The 19,286-nt window shown below is 36.5% G+C and overlaps 1 protein-coding gene across 3 annotated transcripts in view; it reads right to left on the bottom strand.

Moving 5' to 3' along the window:
* Positions 1 to 19,286, bottom strand: part of slc4a10b (solute carrier family 4 member 10b) — an 80,805-nt gene that overhangs the window by 23,180 nt on the left and 38,339 nt on the right. For all 3 annotated transcript variants that reach the window (XM_079881937.1, XM_079881936.1, XM_079881938.1), the window contains 7 exons: positions 18,802 to 18,962; positions 14,247 to 14,435; positions 9,723 to 9,811; positions 7,428 to 7,585; positions 6,536 to 6,623; positions 4,178 to 4,324; positions 1,772 to 1,866 (listed from right to left, as the gene is read on the bottom strand). In XM_079881937.1, the coding sequence (XP_079738063.1) occupies positions 1,772 to 1,866; positions 4,178 to 4,324; positions 6,536 to 6,623; positions 7,428 to 7,585; positions 9,723 to 9,811; positions 14,247 to 14,435; positions 18,802 to 18,962 (927 nt within the window). The remainder of the gene's footprint in view (positions 1 to 1,771; positions 1,867 to 4,177; positions 4,325 to 6,535; positions 6,624 to 7,427; positions 7,586 to 9,722; positions 9,812 to 14,246; positions 14,436 to 18,801; positions 18,963 to 19,286) is intronic.

The raw sequence follows: 19,286 nt of genomic DNA, 5'->3' as shown, positions 1-19,286 counted from the left end.
ATGTCATTCCAAACCCGTAAGACTTTCGTTCATCTTCGGAACACAAAGGAAGATCTTTTTAATGAAATCTGAGAGATTATTGTCCCTCTATTGACAGCTACGCAAAAAATAAATAAATAGATAAACTAAATGTCAACGTCATGTGTCAAAGGCCAAGGAGAAAAGGTGGGTTTTAGTCCGATTTTAAAACAGACAGTGAAGAGGCTTGTCTAATGGGAAGAGGCAGATCATTGCACACTTTAGGAGCTGCCACAGCAAAAGCACGGTCCGCCCTGAGCTTATGTTTTGTTTTGGGTACATTCAGGAGCAGTTGATCAGCTGACCTGAGAGAACGAGTGGGTGTTTAAGGGTGTAGCAGCTCCGAAATGTAGGGTGGGGCAAGATCGTTTAGGGATTTAAAAGCAAATAAAATAATTTTAAATTAGATCCTAAAATGTATGGGCAGCAGTGAAGTGAGGCTAACATGGGCGAAATGTGCTCGTGTTTATGTGTTCCAGTTAAAAGTCACGCTGCACGCTGCAACCATCTGGAGACGGGCTACAGAAGACCCACTTACCCCCACATACAGTGCATTACAGTAATCTAGCCGAGTGGTAACAAAGGCGTGGATTACTGTCTCAAAATGTTGCCTAGGAAGATAGGGCTTTATTTTGGCCAGCTGCATCAATTGAAAAAAGCTTGATTTAACAAATGCCCTGATTTGACTGTCGAGCTTAAGGTCAGAAGCAATTTGAACCCCTAGATTAGTGATGGTTGGCTTGGAGTACTGGGCCAAGGCAGGAGGGAGGGGTCGCATTGGTGCCACCAAAAACCATCACTTCTGTCTTTTGTGCATTGAAACTTAAAAAGTTAAGAGCCATCCAGGCCTTTATATCTTCAAGACACTCGAGTAGCGCTCTAACAGTGTCATTCTTTTTAAGAGGCACATAAATCTGGCTATCGTCCGTGTAACAGTGGAATGACATGCCGAGCTTCCTGATTATTGAACCAAGCGGGAGAAAATAAAGAGAAAAGAGAAGAGGGCCTAAAAACTGAACCCTGAGGGACCCCACAAGAGAGAGGAGAAGAGGAGGACTTTTCAAGTAGGACTTGAACCATTCTAGCGCTATGAGGCCCACCCACCACTCTAAACGAGCGATCAGGGTTTCATAGTCCACAGTGTCAAACGCAGCAATTAAATCAAGAAGCACAAGAATAACACAATCACCAGAATCAGTAGCTAAAAATAAATCATTAAAAACTTTTAAAAGATGCCGTGTAGAGTTTTAAAACCGGACTGGAAAACTTAATAGAATATTGTGGTCTTTCAAAAATGGCATTAATTGACTGCAAGACTATCTTTTCAAGAATTTTTGGTTTGGTGAGAGGCCTAAACTTAGAGAGGTCTGCAGGATCCAGACCAGGTTTTTTAATCAGAGGTTGCGTGTTTAAAATTTGCAGGGACCACACCTAAGGAGAGACTGTTATTGACAACTGCAAGAACAGTGAGGAAAACCTCTTTAGAAGAAGACCATATGGTCATTATCCAGCTTAATTCAGTTCAAGTTTTGTTCTCATCCGATAGTGTCAGTGCAGTGCAAGATTGCATTAACATCTCTTCTGAAAGATGGACACAGGAAAGATCTAAAAAAAAGAATAAAAAAAGCAGGACACTTCTGCAAACATCTCCATTCTTTCAGGAGATGTTAAAGAGATCTATATTTCCGACGGCTTTCACACACACTAACGTGATTCTGATGTGTCTACACACATACACACACTCCAGACTGACCTCCCGGTGCGCTGCAGCTCAGGGCCTCCATGTCCACCGTGTTCCTCTGTCTCTGCCAGCTCTCCATTAGGCACTGCAGGGATCTTTCTCTTCTCCTGTTATATCAAACACAGAGATGATAGAGGGATACAGCAGAACTCTACAGCAGAGGAGCTCTGACAGGACTTAGAGATATTGAAAGAGTTTGCAGAGACATTCCTCAAATATTCTCAAAAGCATCGTGAGCTAAGTTGATCGTAGAGACCATTGGTGCCAATGGTTCCACAATCTACTTAGGCTTAAGATGCTTTTGAGAAACGCAGCCGAGGTTAGTGTTTGTACTAAATCTGTAATTGTGTTGAACTACTGCAATCCAATTTGTATCAGTAAATGAAGAGGTGTCATATCGATGGCAAGTTCAGTATGGAGTACCGCAAGGCTCAGTACTAGGACCGTTGCTTTTCACCCTGTTCATGCTACCCTTGGGAGATATCATTAGGAAGCATGGCTTTAGTTTTCACTGTTACACTGATGATACTCAGCTCTATATTTCTTCACGCCCTGACGAAACATACCAATTCACCAAATTATTGGATATATAGTTGATAGACTTGCAATTAATTTTGAGAAATGCTGTTGAAAATCAACACCCAAACAAACAATTTTGTGAATAATGTGAACATCCTGCATATTAATATCTGCAAAATATATACAATATCCAGGAAATCAAGCGTGTTTCCACCTGGTTTTAAGATGCGTTTTCACAATGTTCCTCATTTAAATAATTTCAGCCCAAGGCAAACACAAAATAAAGGGGCGGGGCCTGGTTGAGTTGAGTTAGAAGTTTGTTGAAATACATGGTTATGGTAAGGGGTGAGACATTTCCCAAACACGTTCAAATGATTTTACCAATCACAACACACTGATCCAGACGACCAATCAGATCAATTTGTATTTGTTACCGTTACACCTGGTATTTTCATGCATCTTCTTTTTTTTTTTTGTGGAGACTCTCGCCTCTTTTTTCAAACCCGTGTTAGCTGGCTTATGTGAATTAATATAATATATAATAGAATTGAGATGAATATGCTCATTTATACCTCAGATTAATGTCAGTGTGCTGTTCTGTGCTTATATCACTTAAATGCACTGAAGAAAAAGGGTCTATTTTCGCTCTTTTGTTTTACAATGCAGTGCTACAGTTAATCCTCACTTTAATATTTCTAGATCGAGATTCTATAGTAAACGCTCGGTTTTAATCTTTATAACGAGATGGAGACATAGCCAGCTGTGTGCTTTATAAATCATGTGCATTACATCACATGACTTACTGTACATACACATATGGCAGATAACACACTTGATTTTACTTAACAGAACAGTTTTTCATTCAATATTAACTAAAATAATATCTGTGTATAACTACATTATCAGCCAAAGATTTGAAAACACCTAATTATTAAAGGTGATGAAAACTCTAAAATAACACAATGGAAGTCTGGGAATGATGTATTGACACAAACTCTCGTATATTTAAAGAGAACCTTTTATGCTTTTTTCCATGTTCATCTTTCTTTAGTGTGTAATGTTGCTATTTGAGCATGAAAAGCTCTATATCACTGTCACTGTTTCAATTCCCATTGTAGTCTTGAGTTTTCTTCCGGGAAAAAAACACGTCACAATATTCCTCATTTAAATAAATAATAAGCAGAATAAAGGGGCGGGGCCTGGTTGAGTTAGTTAGTATTGTGTTGAAACTGGCGGTTATGGAAAGGGGCGGGACATTTCCCAAACACACTCGAAGCGCTCGACCAATCATAACACACTGCTCCAGCCGACCAATCAGAGCACAGTGTGCTTTTCAGAAGGAGGGGCTTCATAGAGACAGGAACTAAACAGAGCGTTACTGACAGACTGGGAAGAGACGAGCAGCAACAATGTCAAATATGGAAAAAATAATGTTTTTTGAACATTTATGCATTAAAACCTGTTCTAGTAGAGCCCAAAAACAAAATCAAGACTTTGAAAAAGGGCATAATATGGGCTCTTTTTCTTTGTCTTGGTTCCAGCTCTGCTCACTATGGATATTCATGAGGTGCATCATGGGGTGCTTTTAAACTAGTAAATAAGGAATAAGGAAGTACCTTCACTATGTACTGCAACTCATCCCTTTCAATGCAATTAAACGTTTAATTTTGTTCAGAAATGCATAATTATGCGCAATATGTACGTCTACAAAACTCATTTGAAGCATTTAAGCATTAGTCTTTACATCAAATGCCTTTTAAGATTGTGAGCACCATAAATTTAGTCAAGTGTGTCCAGACTTTTGGCTAGTACAAAACTTCAATCCTACATCAGCTGAGTGTCGTCGTACTGTAAGTTTCTCAGGTTTCTAGTTCCTGTCTGTAATCGTGTTTCACTGACCTGGGACGGGACGTTTTTTGGCGGCTCTATCCTGATGGAAGGGTCCCATTCTCCTGGTGGCAGAACTGTAACTTGGTCAAGAAATTCGTCAATTCCAGCAATCAGATCATTGCGGTCTTTAGCTTTATAGGCCACATCATGGAAAACCTGCAAAAGAAAAAAAAAACAGAACATTCTTAGTCAAAAAATATGAATAAGATGTGATGAAAGAAGAAGCAGTTATCTGAATTAAAGGAATAGTTTGTACAAAAATCTAAAAGTTTTTCATCATTTAGTGAAACACAAAATGAGATTGTATGTTAGAGTTCGAAAGAACGGATGTATTATCAAGCTCCAAAAAGGACAATAAAGTAAAGTTTTTATGATACATTTTTATTAATTTTAGAGCTTGGCAGTATAAAACATTGCATTTTGGATGTTTTCCCTAGTTTTTCCACTTGTTTCCTTAAAAAAGGAAAAAAACAACAATGAGGATCTGAAACGAAACGAGGGTGAATAAACGATAAACCGTTTCTTTAAGACTAAATATACAGGAAGCCTGGAAAAAAGTACATTTTCACATTATCATGCTCTTTAATAACGTCTTAAGATGTTGCCTTAGCAACATCAACCAGCAGCTTGGCACGAAGGGTGGTTTTCTGTCTAATTAGCAGTCATTTGCATGTTATTAGGGCCGCTCTGTAAGTCTCCTCTGCACCTCAAAGACTAAGTGAGAGAGAATCTGCTGAGCTGTGAAAGACCTCAGGAGTTTCCTCTCATCTCTGCGAGACACTTCAGTCTGCATGAAACCCGCTTTGTTAAAGCAATAATAATCCACTCAAGGTAGTGAATTTGTAGGGGTGTTCTGGATACAATGCAAAGCACAGCAACAGTGATATGATAAAAGACGCCAACGTTTATGATTTACATTTATTAATATTAATGGGTACATTTGAATGTTTCCATCATGCATCTTAAAATCAGGGACAACACAGGCTCTGTTAGTGGCCTAGGTGAGATTTAAATAGCGGCCATAATAAAAAAATATGTATTCGAATTACTGCCAATGCTTATCTTTCATATGAACTGCAATTTACTATAACATGAATAGTGAAAACGTTAACACATATATTAAGTAAATAAATGGTGATAATAAAACAAATAACAAATCTAGAAGAAAAATAATCACACAAGAATTAAATTACAAATTAACACAAAAAAGTGCAATAAAATAGCCTCTTACCTTGCCATTTTTGAGCACACACTGGAAAATGACATTCTTACACTTTGCATCAATGCTTTAGACTACAGTCCTATGGTTTCTTTTAAAAGAAGACACATAGGAGTTTTTTGGTAAAGTAAAAGCAAGCAGCAACATAACTGAAATAAATATATTTTTTTAAACATTGCAGTTTAAATCAAGCAAAAACGGCCCAAAGTGTTAGTGTTGCCAATAAAAAAGCTATTTCAGAATAGAGCACAAACATCAGTGTCTGCCATGAAGAGTCGTTAACTTGTGATTTCACTCATTTTTTCCAAACTTTTCCAGTTTAAGTGGCGAAAGCTAATGGCAAAACTAATACCAATGGTAACTGAGCTGTCATGCATAATTAACATGTTATGGTGATGAATTAATCACGTCATGATGCAGGCAGTGTTTAAATTAGTCTAATATAACATGTTGTCAACTATAAGTTTGTTGTTGTTGTTGATGTCAGCTTTGTTATGGTATCGCTCCATTTATAATCACTAAAAAGCTCTTCATTAATCTCTTATTTACATCGTGTCCACACTTCGTTTGTTATAATGAGAGTATTCGCGAGAGTGCAGGCTGACTAACTTAAATGTCTCTGATTGGCCATTGCGTTCAAGAGATCAACATATATATCTGCTTTATTGTAAATAGAAACCCTTTGACGCTCTCCAGAGCGCAAACACAAATAAGCAATTTCATACACTTTAAAAAATGTTTTAAATCACATTAGTTTGTTTTCTTTTATCACCATTCAATAAACAAGTACATTTTAAGTCATTTTAAATTTTGTAGGTTTTCCCCTTTTCATCCTGTTAGTCTTTTGTAAAACCAACAAAAGTAAGTTCCTGAATGATAGATTGTTCCATAACGATAGTTCCATTTTTGATATTTTAAAATTTCTGTTTGATTAAATTACAGAAATCGAAATGATAGAATTTTTTAAAACTGCAAAAAAAAAAAAAAAATTTTTTTACAGAGGCTTCAGATGCAGCTCATCCAATCAGAATTCATCATATTTCATTTTGAAATATTCTAAAATGCATCTGGATCAAATATACAAAGTGAACACAAACAGTACCTTGTTAAAAGCAGTATAACTATAAAACAATACATTGCTCTCTTACCTCATCTGTCATCAAAGTCGCAATTGATCTGCCAATCTCGTGATATTGTGGGCCTTTACCCAGAGGCCCCAGCAGGATGAACAGGAATCTGACAGATCAAGCACAAAACAGCAATGTAACTGGTGTTCTTATGTTGAGTTTCACAAAACAAACTTGGGGGCCTATTTAAACTATCTAAACCTATGGTCTAAAGCGCAGGGCGCAAGTTCGCTTAGGGTGTGTCCGAATCCACTTTTGCTAGTTTAACGACAGGAAAAATGGTCAACGTGCCCAGCGCATGGTCTAAAAGGGTTGTCCCTATTCTCTTAATGAGTAATGGGTGTGTTTTGAGCTTTACGTGCAAAAAAACAATCAGAGTCTCATCTCCCATTCCCTTTAAATGCCAGTTGCGCTCGCGGCATGGCGGATTCGCTATTTACATGACGGAATTTGATAGTGGAAAGACCAAACGCGATTCAAGCAGGATTCCACCATATCTTTATGTACACAATAATAATCTTTTACATTGTAATCCTTTTATTTTTAATATTTGGCATGTTTGTGTGCTGCTGTGCGTCCCTGTGTGTTTAATAAGCAGAGTGTACATGCGTTGTGGACCCGCCTATAGGCGCACATTACTAACGCACTCTTTAAATAACAAAAAAAAATATTGCACCATTAACTTTAGACCAGGGTTCAGTTGGTCAATGGCTCAGTCTATTTCAGTTCCTCAAAATAGCAACGCGCCAACAATGCGCCAGAACACACCTCGTTTTCAGACCAGCACGCACATGGGCGCACAAATGGGCGCAAATGCATTTGCTATTTAAACAACATGGCGCAGGACGTGAAAATGATAACTGCGTCGGGCTGAAACTAGCACCGGGTGTATGATAGGGCCCATGGTGTTCACCTGGTGGTAATGGGCACTTCTGCCAGGCCGTTGAGCAGTACGGCAGGAGAGAGGCGGACAAACGCCACGACAGGCCTGTCCAGAAACTCCAGCTCTCCAACCAAGATATTCGAGGCCTCTGCTCCTGCAGGGATCTTCTTCATGAAGTGCAGGTCTATCTATACACACATTATTATGCAGGAGTCACCAGGTGAGAAATACACATGCATATTGAAAACAAAGGATGTTTTGAACAGGTTTGTCATACAGGCCTTTGGCTGTTTTAATAATTGCCACTTTAAAGAGACTTGAAATGTTTAATAGTGAGAAAACTATGGGAAAAGAAAAAGTTTGTTCAGTTACTATAGATACAAAAATATATATATATTAATTTACTAAAGTAAAAATAGAACATATAAAAAAATCTAATTCAAAACTATAATAGTATATCAATTATACTAAAATATCACTGGTTGTAATAAAAATCTTAACCCGTTTTTCTACTAGTATACTGGTTTTGTCAAGCCACCATAATTCTGCAACCCATTCATATCCAGGATTCTGAGATTTGATCATCAAATCTTGACATGGAATATTAAAAAGCACGGAAAAAACAAATCCCGTGCGTGTGCACATATGTAAAGCTTTTTGTAGAATTTAGGTTACTACGGAAATGTGTTCTTAGACTGGTTTAGGGTCAAAGTTCAAGATGACCTACACAGCCAAAGAGATTATGTACTGTATACTGACATAATGCAAAAGGTCATGTGTTGTGTAAGATTTCATAATGATATTCTTTATTTTACTACAGTATTTCATCATGACTCTTTGTGATCCCAGACAGCACTCTCGTCTGTTCATGGAATCACAACCATAATACCCACTTAATGCAAGAAACAGAACAGTCTAATGTATAAAGAGGGCTTCAGCCACAATGTGTTTAAACCATAATCCCTTTCCAAGAACAGAGAACATATGAAAAAAAAATCGAAAATCGACAGATCTCTATGTACTGAACTGCAAATGTACGAATTTTAGTTATTTTAACAGAAACTTTAATTTCCTCCACCATATATGATGAAAAAATTATATTAACTCTTTCCCTGCCAGTGTTTTTAAAAAAACGTTACCAGTCAGCGCCAGTGTTTTTGATCATTTTCACAAAAATGTCATGGCCCCCAGAATATTTAGTTTTTGAATATCTGAACATGCAATATATCAACAGAAAGAACAGAGCCTCTGCTTTTAATCAAACAACAACGTTTTATTCTAGCATCAAGCATTCTTTTTTATCAACACTTGAATGTGGGTGAGTTTAATAAAAAAGTAACATTTTGAACATAAAGATGAGAAAATCACGTTTTCTTCTAAGACTAAAACGTGCATAAGTAATGCTGTTATAACTGGTTTTTGCTTCTTTTTTGCTTCTTGTGTTTTGAATTTGATCCGGAGATTCTGTACTGTTTCAGAAGATGCGTGATAGCGCCCCCTACCATATAACAGTGGAAACACTGAAAGCCGGAAAATTTCATCAAGGAAAGAGTTAATAGATTTACCAGGACATTGTGTAATTTCACTATACAATATAGTAAAACTTGTGTTTAGAAGAAGAAAAAGTAAGAATTACCATAAAATGTATTAAAATAAATGTATGTTTTAGAAAATCTATACACTGTAAAAAATTTCTAATCTCCCTAACTCAAAATTTTCTAGTGACTGGTCACATCTAAATTTTTCAATTGGCCCAAGTGAAATTCTGTAAATTTAATTTTATAATTTACAGAATTTCACTTGGGACAATTGAAAAATTTAGATGTGACCAGTCACTAGAAAATTTTGAGTTAGGGAGGTTAGAAATTTTTTACAGTGTACTTTTACATTTTTTTTTAATGTTATTTACTATAACATTCAAACGTTCGAGGTCGGAAAAGGTTTTTTAATATCTCTTATGTTCACCAAGGCTGCATTCATTCACCAAAATATTCAGTAAAAACAGCAATATTTTGAAATATTATTACAATTTAAAATAACTGTTTTCCATTTGAATATATTTTAAAATGTAATTTATTCCTGTGATCAAAGCATGTATGATTGTGCTGCTTCATATTTTTGTGGAAACTGATACTTTTTTTCAGGATTCTTTGATGAACAGAAAGTTCAAAAGAACTTTTGATCAATTTATTGAATCCTTGCTGAATAAAAGTTTTAATTTCTTTAAAAAAATAAAATCTTACTGACCCCAAACATTTGATATGGTTATTTGGTAGTGTATATTATTGAAATAGTTATATTTGGCAAACCATTCTTCGTCATTACCTTGCTGAAGTCCACAGCACTGTTTTCACGGCTCACATCATTCTTGCCCTCTGTGCTCATGGGTTGAGACGGGGGTAAAATCATCTGACCTGCAGACACATAAGCTCCCAATCAATCAATACAATCAATACAATGCCAATGCTAATCAATGCAAATCAACCGATGAATGGAACGCAGCATAAGCATCGGCTCTATAATGTAGCAAACCGTAATGAAGTTTATGAATTGATAGGAGGGAAAATGATTTTAATGAAGATCTGTTATGATCTCAAACATGTTAACCATCAAAATTGAATGAAACATCCATAAAGTGAGACATAATGAGCCGAGAGATGATTTAACAAGTATGCTCACTACAGCAGCCTTCAAAAATGGATGTAAATAAATCACTAACAAGCATCGCTTTATCCAAACTCGATGAACAAATCAACTGCGCTCTACTCTAAAGGCAGCGAAAGCAAGCGAAACATCTCTACAGCGTTCAGCGCATGAAGAAGCACCAAACCCCTCGGTTAAGAGAGCATCGCTACATGGCATGAACAGATTTGTGTTTATTAGTCATGCTCGCTGCTGTTTTAATGCTCAGGCTCAGCGCTGCATGAATTAGAGTATTAATGATGCGAACAGAGGAGAACAGAGGGGTCTGGTGCACTTCATGTGTTAGCATTAGCGTGTGGGAAGCTGGCAAACTTCCTAAACATAAGCCCTGTATAAAGGTGATGAATATTCAGAATAGCCTTCACCTTCCTCACAGTCATTTCTCTGCAAAAACACAGCTTATCTACTGGTATGAATTGTACAATACTAAATTCACACTTACTGTGTTGGGGCATCAGTTTTTTTGCTCACCAGCCACTGTGAATAGTGGTTTTCTAAAGTTACAAGGCAATTTTGACATCGATACCATGGGGAAAACCTGCCATACAGATATTTTTTATAGTATCTCATAATTTGGCATCAGGTATATTAAGCCGCTGTCACTTTAAGAGTGTTTTCACACCTGAAAGTCCGCACCAAGGTCCGAACCAAAGTTCATATTTTGATACATTGTACATTCGGTTAGTTTTGGTTTGGTTTCTCATTGCAATTAATGCGAGCGCACTAAAGACCTTTACATGACGTACTTGCATCCCCTGTCGTCATCATCTACAGTACTGTGCAAAAGTCTTAATATCAAACCCCCCCCCCCAAATAAATGGTTTTAAGTCAGTTATTTATATCTTTTGCTGTAGTGTGTCAGTGGGAAATATCAGTTCACATTTCCAAACATTCTTTTTGCCATTAATTGTAATAATCCAGTGAGATTTGTGTATGCACAAGGAGTCTGACAACAGCCGGTATGATCTGATCTCACCATCATCGAGTCCGTCTGTGATTACATGAAGAAACAGAAGAAACTGAGACAGACTAAATCCAGAAGAACTGCGGGAACGTCTCCGAGACGCTTGAAGAAACCGTCCTGCAAAGCTACAGGACTGTTAAAAGCACTGGCACTTGTGTTAAAATGCTGTAAAGTGAGAATGCTTTCAAAAATAAAATCACAAATTGAATTTATTTATGATTTAACTTCTATTAACTAATTCAAATCAATATATGGTGTTTGCGTTTAAAACGGCTTTTGTCCAGGTACACTTGCGCATAGTTTCTCAGGGAGCTTTGCAGGAAGGTTTCTTCAAGCGTCTCGGAGACGTTCCCACAGTTCTTCTGGATTTAGTCTGTCTCAGTTTCTTCTGTTTCTTCATGTAATCACAGACGGACTCGATGATGGTGAGATCAGATCAGACCGGCTGTTGTCAGACTCCTTGTGCAGACACAAATCTCACTGGATTATTACAATTAATGGCAAAAAGAACGTTTGGAAATGTAAACTGATATTTCCCACTGACACACTACAGCAAAAGATATAAATAACTGACTTAAAACCATTTTTTTTGGGGGGGGGGGGGGGGGGGGGTATTAACATACCTAAGACTTTTGCATCTTGACATTGATTGGTTTGTAAACGGATGTGCGTCTGACGTCAGCGTGTTGTCAATTCGGCGGGTAACTTTGACAAGAATGAATGAACAGACGCATATCGTTGCCACTATACTTTTATTATTATGGTATTATATGGATCCACCGGAACTTCCTGTAAATGGTCTGAAAGTCCGAACCATACAGAAAATGCTTTCACACTAGAAACGAACCAAACCTTTGTTCAGTTTGATCCGGACCGAGACTACCTCTTTTCGTCTGACCAAATTTCGTCTGTTTGATCAAATAAAAAAATCTATATTTTTGACAACACTACATTGCACTTAGTTGATTATTTCAGATGCCTTTTAAAAGACTATAATTGAAAAATGTACTTAATACTGTATATATAAAATTCAACCCCCCGAAGTGGCTTGTAGGCGCTGAAATACACCCGCATTTGGCAGGTGTTAATGTCAAGCCCTGGGCGTAACCAACTAAAAGAAGCAATGCTACTAAATTAACTATATTTTACCAGTCGCATAAAAGTAGCTCAACACTTGCTCAACTACAATCATATAATTATGATATTTTGAATACTTTTTTGAAGATTTTCTTAGCATTTGTGCAACAAGGAACGCATTTTTATCCTTCTTGTGAGTTGCACAGTGAATCAGGGAATCATGGGAAATGTTGTTTTCTCACCCAATAGAATGCAACAATCCTATTCATTTTCTCCATATGTGACCCTGGACCACAAAACCAGTCACTTGGGTACATTTTTTGAACTTGAGATTTATACATAATCTGAAAGCTGAATAAATAAGCTTTCCATTCATGTATGGTTTGTTAGGATAGGACAATATCTGGAATCTGAGGGTGCAAAAAAATCGAAATATTGAGAAAATCTCCTTTAAAGTTGTCCATTTATGTTCACGATTGTGCTGCATTCACTCACAAAAATAAATGTTTTATATATTTACGGTAGGAAATTGACTAAATATCTTCATAGAACATGATCTTGACTTAATATCCTAATGATTTTTGGCATAAAAGAAAAATCGATAATTTTAAACCATACAATGTATTGTTGGCTATTGCCACAAATATATCCGTGTGACATGTGACTGGTTTTGTGATCCAGGGTCACATAAGGGAATTGGTTTGAATGAGACACACTTAATGTCAGATATGAGGTCGTTAATCGATGGTATTTGCTTTCGTTGAAGCCATCAGCCTGCATTTCAACTTAACTTTTACAAAATCATGTTTAAAAGCGAAACTCCTGTTGAGAAACGAAATCCCCCATGATTCTGCAAAGAAATCTCCACCAGAAAATCGTAACAAGCAAATCACACCAAAAAACTCTTTTGTGCCGCCCACTCCCCCGAAACACTGCAAATGTCAATAATCAAGTGTGCCGCACATGTCCTCCACCATTTAAGACGTTTTTTTACCACGTGCAACCTATTCTCTGAGATAACCACCTTTACATGTTATGTTTTAGGAAGCACTACAGCAGAAGGGAAAGTCTCTGAAGTTAAAAGTTGCCTGGATCCAAGCCGTCCTCTCGGTCCGGGCTGAAGGTGGCGGTGGGGTTCTTGTTTGGGTGTGTGGATGAGGAGGATGGAGGAGGGAGAGGTGAAGTGATGGACACACTGGACGAGCAGCACAGAGGCCAACATGGAGAACAAGATGAGACCTGCCCATCATTCCCATCTGAAACAACTGATCGCCACAGAGAAGACTTAAAGAGATGAGATGAAGCGCCTGTCAGACACACACAAACACACACACACACACACACGACAACACAGACGCTGAAACTCTGAGATGGTTGATCTGACATTTCTAATGAAACCAGAGACAACAAACAGTCAAATTAAGCAAATCACCATGAATTAAATGAAAGTAAATAGCCTAAAATATCTCTCCACTTGTGTACAGAATACAGAAATTGTGTGTATTTTTGAGTTTTTGCATTTGAAGAAATTTCACACACCTCTGTGTATTATAAGAAAGAAATTTGTAGGTTGTTTGAACAGTGCATATTGTTATACACTATCGTTTTGAAAAGTTTGGGGCTGGTAAGACTTTTTAATGCTTTTTAAATGCTTGCCAAGGCTGCATTTATTTGATCAAAAATACAGTAAAAACTATTATTAATAAATATTAAATTAGCATAGTTTCCTATTGTAATATGTTTTAAAATGAAATTTATTCCTGTGATGCAAAAATGTATTTTCAGCATCATTATCCTTCAGAAATCATTCTAATATGATGATTTGCTGCTCAAGAAACATTTATTGTTATTATCAATGTTGAAAAAAGTTGCTTTATATTTTTGTGGAAACTTTAATGTATTTTTTTTCAGTATTCTGAAGTTCAAAAGTTCAGCATTTACTTGAAATAGAAATCTGACACTGTTTAATGTCACTTTTGATCAATGTAATGTCTCCTTGCTGAAGAAACGCACTCATTTCGTATTATCTGACCCCAAACTTTTGAGCTGTAGTGTGTATCATTTGAGCAGTAACACAGACCTCCTGTGTTCAGACAAATGAATACCGTTTTTGTCGGTGCAGTTGGACTCGGACTGCCTCTTGCCGATATCAGCGAAGGAGCGGACGATGGGAATCCGATTGGCCAGTTTCTTCTGGTTCTGATGATGATGCTGCTTCAAAAGAGCCTCTCTGACCTTCCTCCTGACATCGTCTTCAAGATGCCCAGCCACTTCCTGTTGGTCCAGAACCATATCTAAGAAATTCAACACACAACATTACAAATGATCAGCAGCAGATAAGAAGATAATATTGCAATATTGAACTAAAAAACGCATTAGTCTTATTATTTTCCCTTTTATTAATAAATAATAAATAAATTAAAAAAATATATACATACAAAAACTATTTAAATCTATCTATCTATCTATCTATCTATCTATCTATCTATCTATCTATCTATCTATCTATCTATCTATCTATCTATCGTTCTATCGTTCTATCTATCATTCTATCTATCATTAATCCCTCTCTCTCCATATATATGTTTACATATACAAATATATATATATATATATATATATATATATATATATATCTCAAACTTAACATCACAACGAAATTAGTAGTTTCGCAATCATCTGATGTCAATCAAATCTTCTTTACACATGTTTATTGTCATTGTGATCTGCAGTGTTATACAGCTGTCAAATGGTATATTCAACTTCATATGCTCCACCAAAGTGTTAATTATTCATTTCAAACCTGAATAATAAATAGAGTGATGAATTTCTAAAGGCATTAATTCCCCGCAAGGCATGTGTCTGACCAGTGCTGTCTTGATATACAGAGCTAATCTGCTCTTTAAATGGCTAATCTATGCTAAATGTTTGGCAGAAAGCTCATCTGTGCCTATTTTGCAGATGTTCCTTGAACTCTGCATCAGAAACTGACATTGATGCTGATGTCAACCGATGGAGAAGCTGCTCAGAGACCCGTCTCATGAATCTGAAGATGCAGAACAGCTTTGAGTAATGCAAAATTCACATGCTTAAGAGAGTGAGAAGGTGCAAACGCTGTATAATTCATGACTGACACTAAACAATAAAGACAATGCATTTCCACAGCACAGTCACCCCTTGATGCTTGTTCTATCGCACTGAACCTACAGTACGTGAAAATTTACAGATCATCCAACACACGATGAATTTTTGTGACAACATGCCCCAAGAGCAATAAAGGTGGAAATGTCGAATCAGTTTTTTGTAGTCAAGACTTTAAAAGGATCATGAACTGCATTATTAAGAGTTGTATAATGTTCTTTGAGGTCCACTTGTAATGTAATCAATATATTTACATCAAAAATCATCCTAAATTAGAAGTAATAGGCTATTTCTATCCTCTTTGACACAGTAAACGGCCACTGCTAAGATTGGGTAACAGTTTTTCATATTAAAATAATTTTCAACGTCCGCGCTACACGTGTGGAATTGTTTTGAAAACTTACGATGCTGAAAAAATGGCAACCGTTGAAATTCAGCCATACATGTTTGAGCCAGAGTCTGATTCTGAATCAGAAGAAAACAAACCTACACCTCAAATACCAAAAATTATTTTTCAAAAATAATCCAGTCTACGACAGCATGGAAATGAATAATCTTTTATTCATATTTATTCCTTATGTATTTTTGTGAGGTAGTATTGTATTTTATTAGTGTTGAAACGCAGACGCTACAGAAAGGTGTTTATCTTGTTACATAGTTTAACATCTCTATGGTTTTTGGAGTAATCCTGTGTTTGCATGAATCAGTGGGCGGGGCTTAAGAGGCAGTGATGTAGAAGTGGGCGTTGATCTGATTCTGCACTATGATGTCATACTGAGACAAAATCCGAAACGAGTCATTTTGGAAGTTTGGTTTTCAATAAAAGACATTTTGGGACTAACAAGGAAGTTTTGAGTTCTGAAACTTACAGGGTATTTTTTAATGGTACAATGACCTCTTACATGTCAAAATATCAAGGAAATTTTGATTTCTCAATTCATGACCCCTTTAAGGGTTGTGTCAGAAAATTTACTTAAAGGGATACTTCACCGATTAGCATTAAGCTTTGTATCAGTAGAAACCCGGTAGTATTTTGGAATGGCCGTGCTTCCCTCCCTCATGTCCCCCTGAGACGAGAGATTTCTGTATTGTGTGTCTGGAAAAAAACCTCTGATGATGCAAAAATCATCATTTATCGTCATCAGAGTCTCTTTTGTCCAGAGGCGAGAGACTACAGCCAGTAGGAGGAGCTCGTTCCGCATGTGATCAACCCGCCCATAGGGGGATCTCACCATAAAACGCCGTCTTTTCAGTTTCGAGTCGACTAGTAGCCTAGCTGTATCATTTCTTCCGACACTGCCCTCTGTAACCGGTAGGCGTGGCTTGGGAGTGTCCTCGTAGAGCAGCGAAGCAAGTGCATTCTGGGAGTTGTTGTCTTTCATCCACATGAGCCAAAAATACATTTTCTGGCTTTTCTCAGTCTAGAAGGCACCAACTTCTAAAATAATTTCACATTTCTACTACATAAATGACCCAATTTAAATACACATTCATCTTTCCAGCGGTGAAATATCCCTTTAAGAAATATTCAGAGAAATAAGTCTCCAATATAATGTCAGGATTTTTGCTACTGATATTCTTCTATATCCTACTGAATATGCAACACTTTCTCAGGCTCAACTCATGAAATATTGATGGTGAGAAGCTCAACACTAAATCTTTGTACATACAGGTACATGTCAATTACCTGAGCTGTAAACACTGAGAATCTGTACATGTCTTACACCAATCCCACAGAGATTAAAGTGTTGAACTCAGTTTAAGGTGTTCCCCAGAGGCATACGAGCGCTGGCACATCCACAGCCTATTACAATGTGATAATTTGACAAGGGAAGCTCATTTGACCAAAGATGGTAAACATTTCACCGGAAAGAATAAAAGAGTGAATCTCACGGAAACATGTTCAGGTCACAGTTCGACTCACAATCAAAAGAGAGAAACAACCAATTATATTTTACAAAAAGAAAATAAAGCTTTTTTTTGTTGTGGTATGTAAAATGTTGCATGTAAAATACAAGGTTACATGGGTCAAAAACAATGAAAGCAATAATAAAAACAATGCAATACAAAAAAATGTTACAAATTTAGGTTACGATAGTCCACTTTAGACATTCTACTAGTAACTTTGCAACTACATGTCAACTAACTCTCATTAGAGTATTAGTAGACTGTTAGTTTTGGGTTAGCAGAATAAGTTTACATGTAATTGCAAAGTTACTTATAGTCAGTACTAATCAGTACTATAGCCTACTAATACTATAATGAGAGTTAGTTGACATGTAGTTACAAAGTTACTTATAGTTATTTGAATGTCTAAAGAGGACTATCTAAATAAAGTGTTACCAAAATGTTTGTTAAGTGCGATTAATCACGATTAATTACAGAAAAGTGTTTGCTTTTTTTAATCAATTGGCAGCACACCTATTTTTAAGACCACTTTTTTCCCTTTACATTTTCCCCGAACTCTCATTAAGTAATGCATCCGTATGTTTTGCTTTTACGTTTTCCTAGATTTGTATTAATCTCAATAATGAGAATCACTTTACTCTACATTACTGTAATTTTTACTGTATTAAAGTAAAAATGTAACTTTTAATCAGTGTACATTAAAGAAAAGTTCAACAAATGTTGTATAAATAGTTCACAATTAGTTTTATCCGACTCAGAATTGGATTTTCTTTTCTTTTTTTTCTCACTCTTTCATATTGTTAAAGTATGGATAATATGTCTGTTGCTCCCCCTTCCCTGTCTGTTTGTTTGAATGGATGTTATTTCTAAAGACAATAAAAAGTTGATCACAAAAAAGAATTGGATTTTCTTTATTGCATTAAAGAGGATTATTTGGAGAAATGTAATTCAATGTTTTATCCCAAAAAGTCTTGATTTTTTTATTTATCATTTCCATTTTTCTTATGGATATTTGGATTAAATGTGACAAAGAAGTGACAGATTTCACCATGTTTTTATAGCCTAATGGAATCAGTTCTATGATTTTTTTTTTTTTTTTTTTTGCATTTCTTTAAATAAAACACAAAAAAATCGTATCTACATTCCTCCTCTTTTCCAGGACCTAGTTGTCAAATAAACCTGGCATTATATATTATGACTATTGTTGGCTCCTTGATGAATTGCTTTGTTCCTCTCTTGTTTATACTGTATTAAAGTAAAAATGTTGTACTACAATGAATTTAAACTAACTTTTAATCAGTGTATATTAAAGAAAAGTTCAACAAATGTTGTATAAATAGTTCACAACTAGTTTTATCCGACTCAGAATGGGATTTTCTTTGTTGCATTAATGGGGATTATTTGGGGAAATGTAATTCAATGCAAACTTTATCCAAAAAAGTCTTGATTTTTCCTTTATCATTTCCACTTTCCTTATGGATATTTGGATTTAATGTAACCTAGAAGTGACAGATTTGACCATGTTTTTATAGCCTTGACGAATTGCTTTGTTCCTCTCTTGTGAGTCGCTTTGGATAAAAAGCATAAATGCACAAGCAGAGAAAGCTGTACCTGCGACCTCCTCCAGAGAGCTGGCCCTCATGTCCAGCATGACGGTGCCGTTGATGATGCAGCTGCGCAGCTCGAAGAGACTGTGCAGAGAGAGCGTGGCCACGTACGGTTTACTCCAGCGCTCACCACCGTCCTCCACGTCCTCTTCAAACTTCAGCCACCTGGACACAGTTAAAACAGTCACACCTGCAGCCAGATGACCAATGCATGTCAGAGCTGAACCTTCACATGAAGCTCTCGCACTAATCCAGAAGAATCGGAATATCGTGCACAAGCCTTACGTCCTTTATTTCATATGTCAAATATGCCCGTTTACAACTTGAGAGCACTATGAAGTGTCATTCAGTGTTTGCAATGACAAGCAGGTGAAAAAATAATTAATCTTTTTTTTTTTTTATGGTATTTTTGTAACTCTAACTGAATAAGTAAATGAGGATTTGTGCTGTTTCATGTGAATATTTCATATTTTTTTGGATATAAAGGAC

This window comes from Squalius cephalus, assembly GCF_949319135.1.
Source record: "Squalius cephalus genome assembly, chromosome: 9".
Classification (NCBI taxonomy): domain Eukaryota; kingdom Metazoa; phylum Chordata; class Actinopteri; order Cypriniformes; family Leuciscidae; genus Squalius; species Squalius cephalus.
The sequence above is the reverse complement of the archived record's forward strand: the minus strand, read 5'-3'. Positions and strand labels throughout refer to the sequence as shown.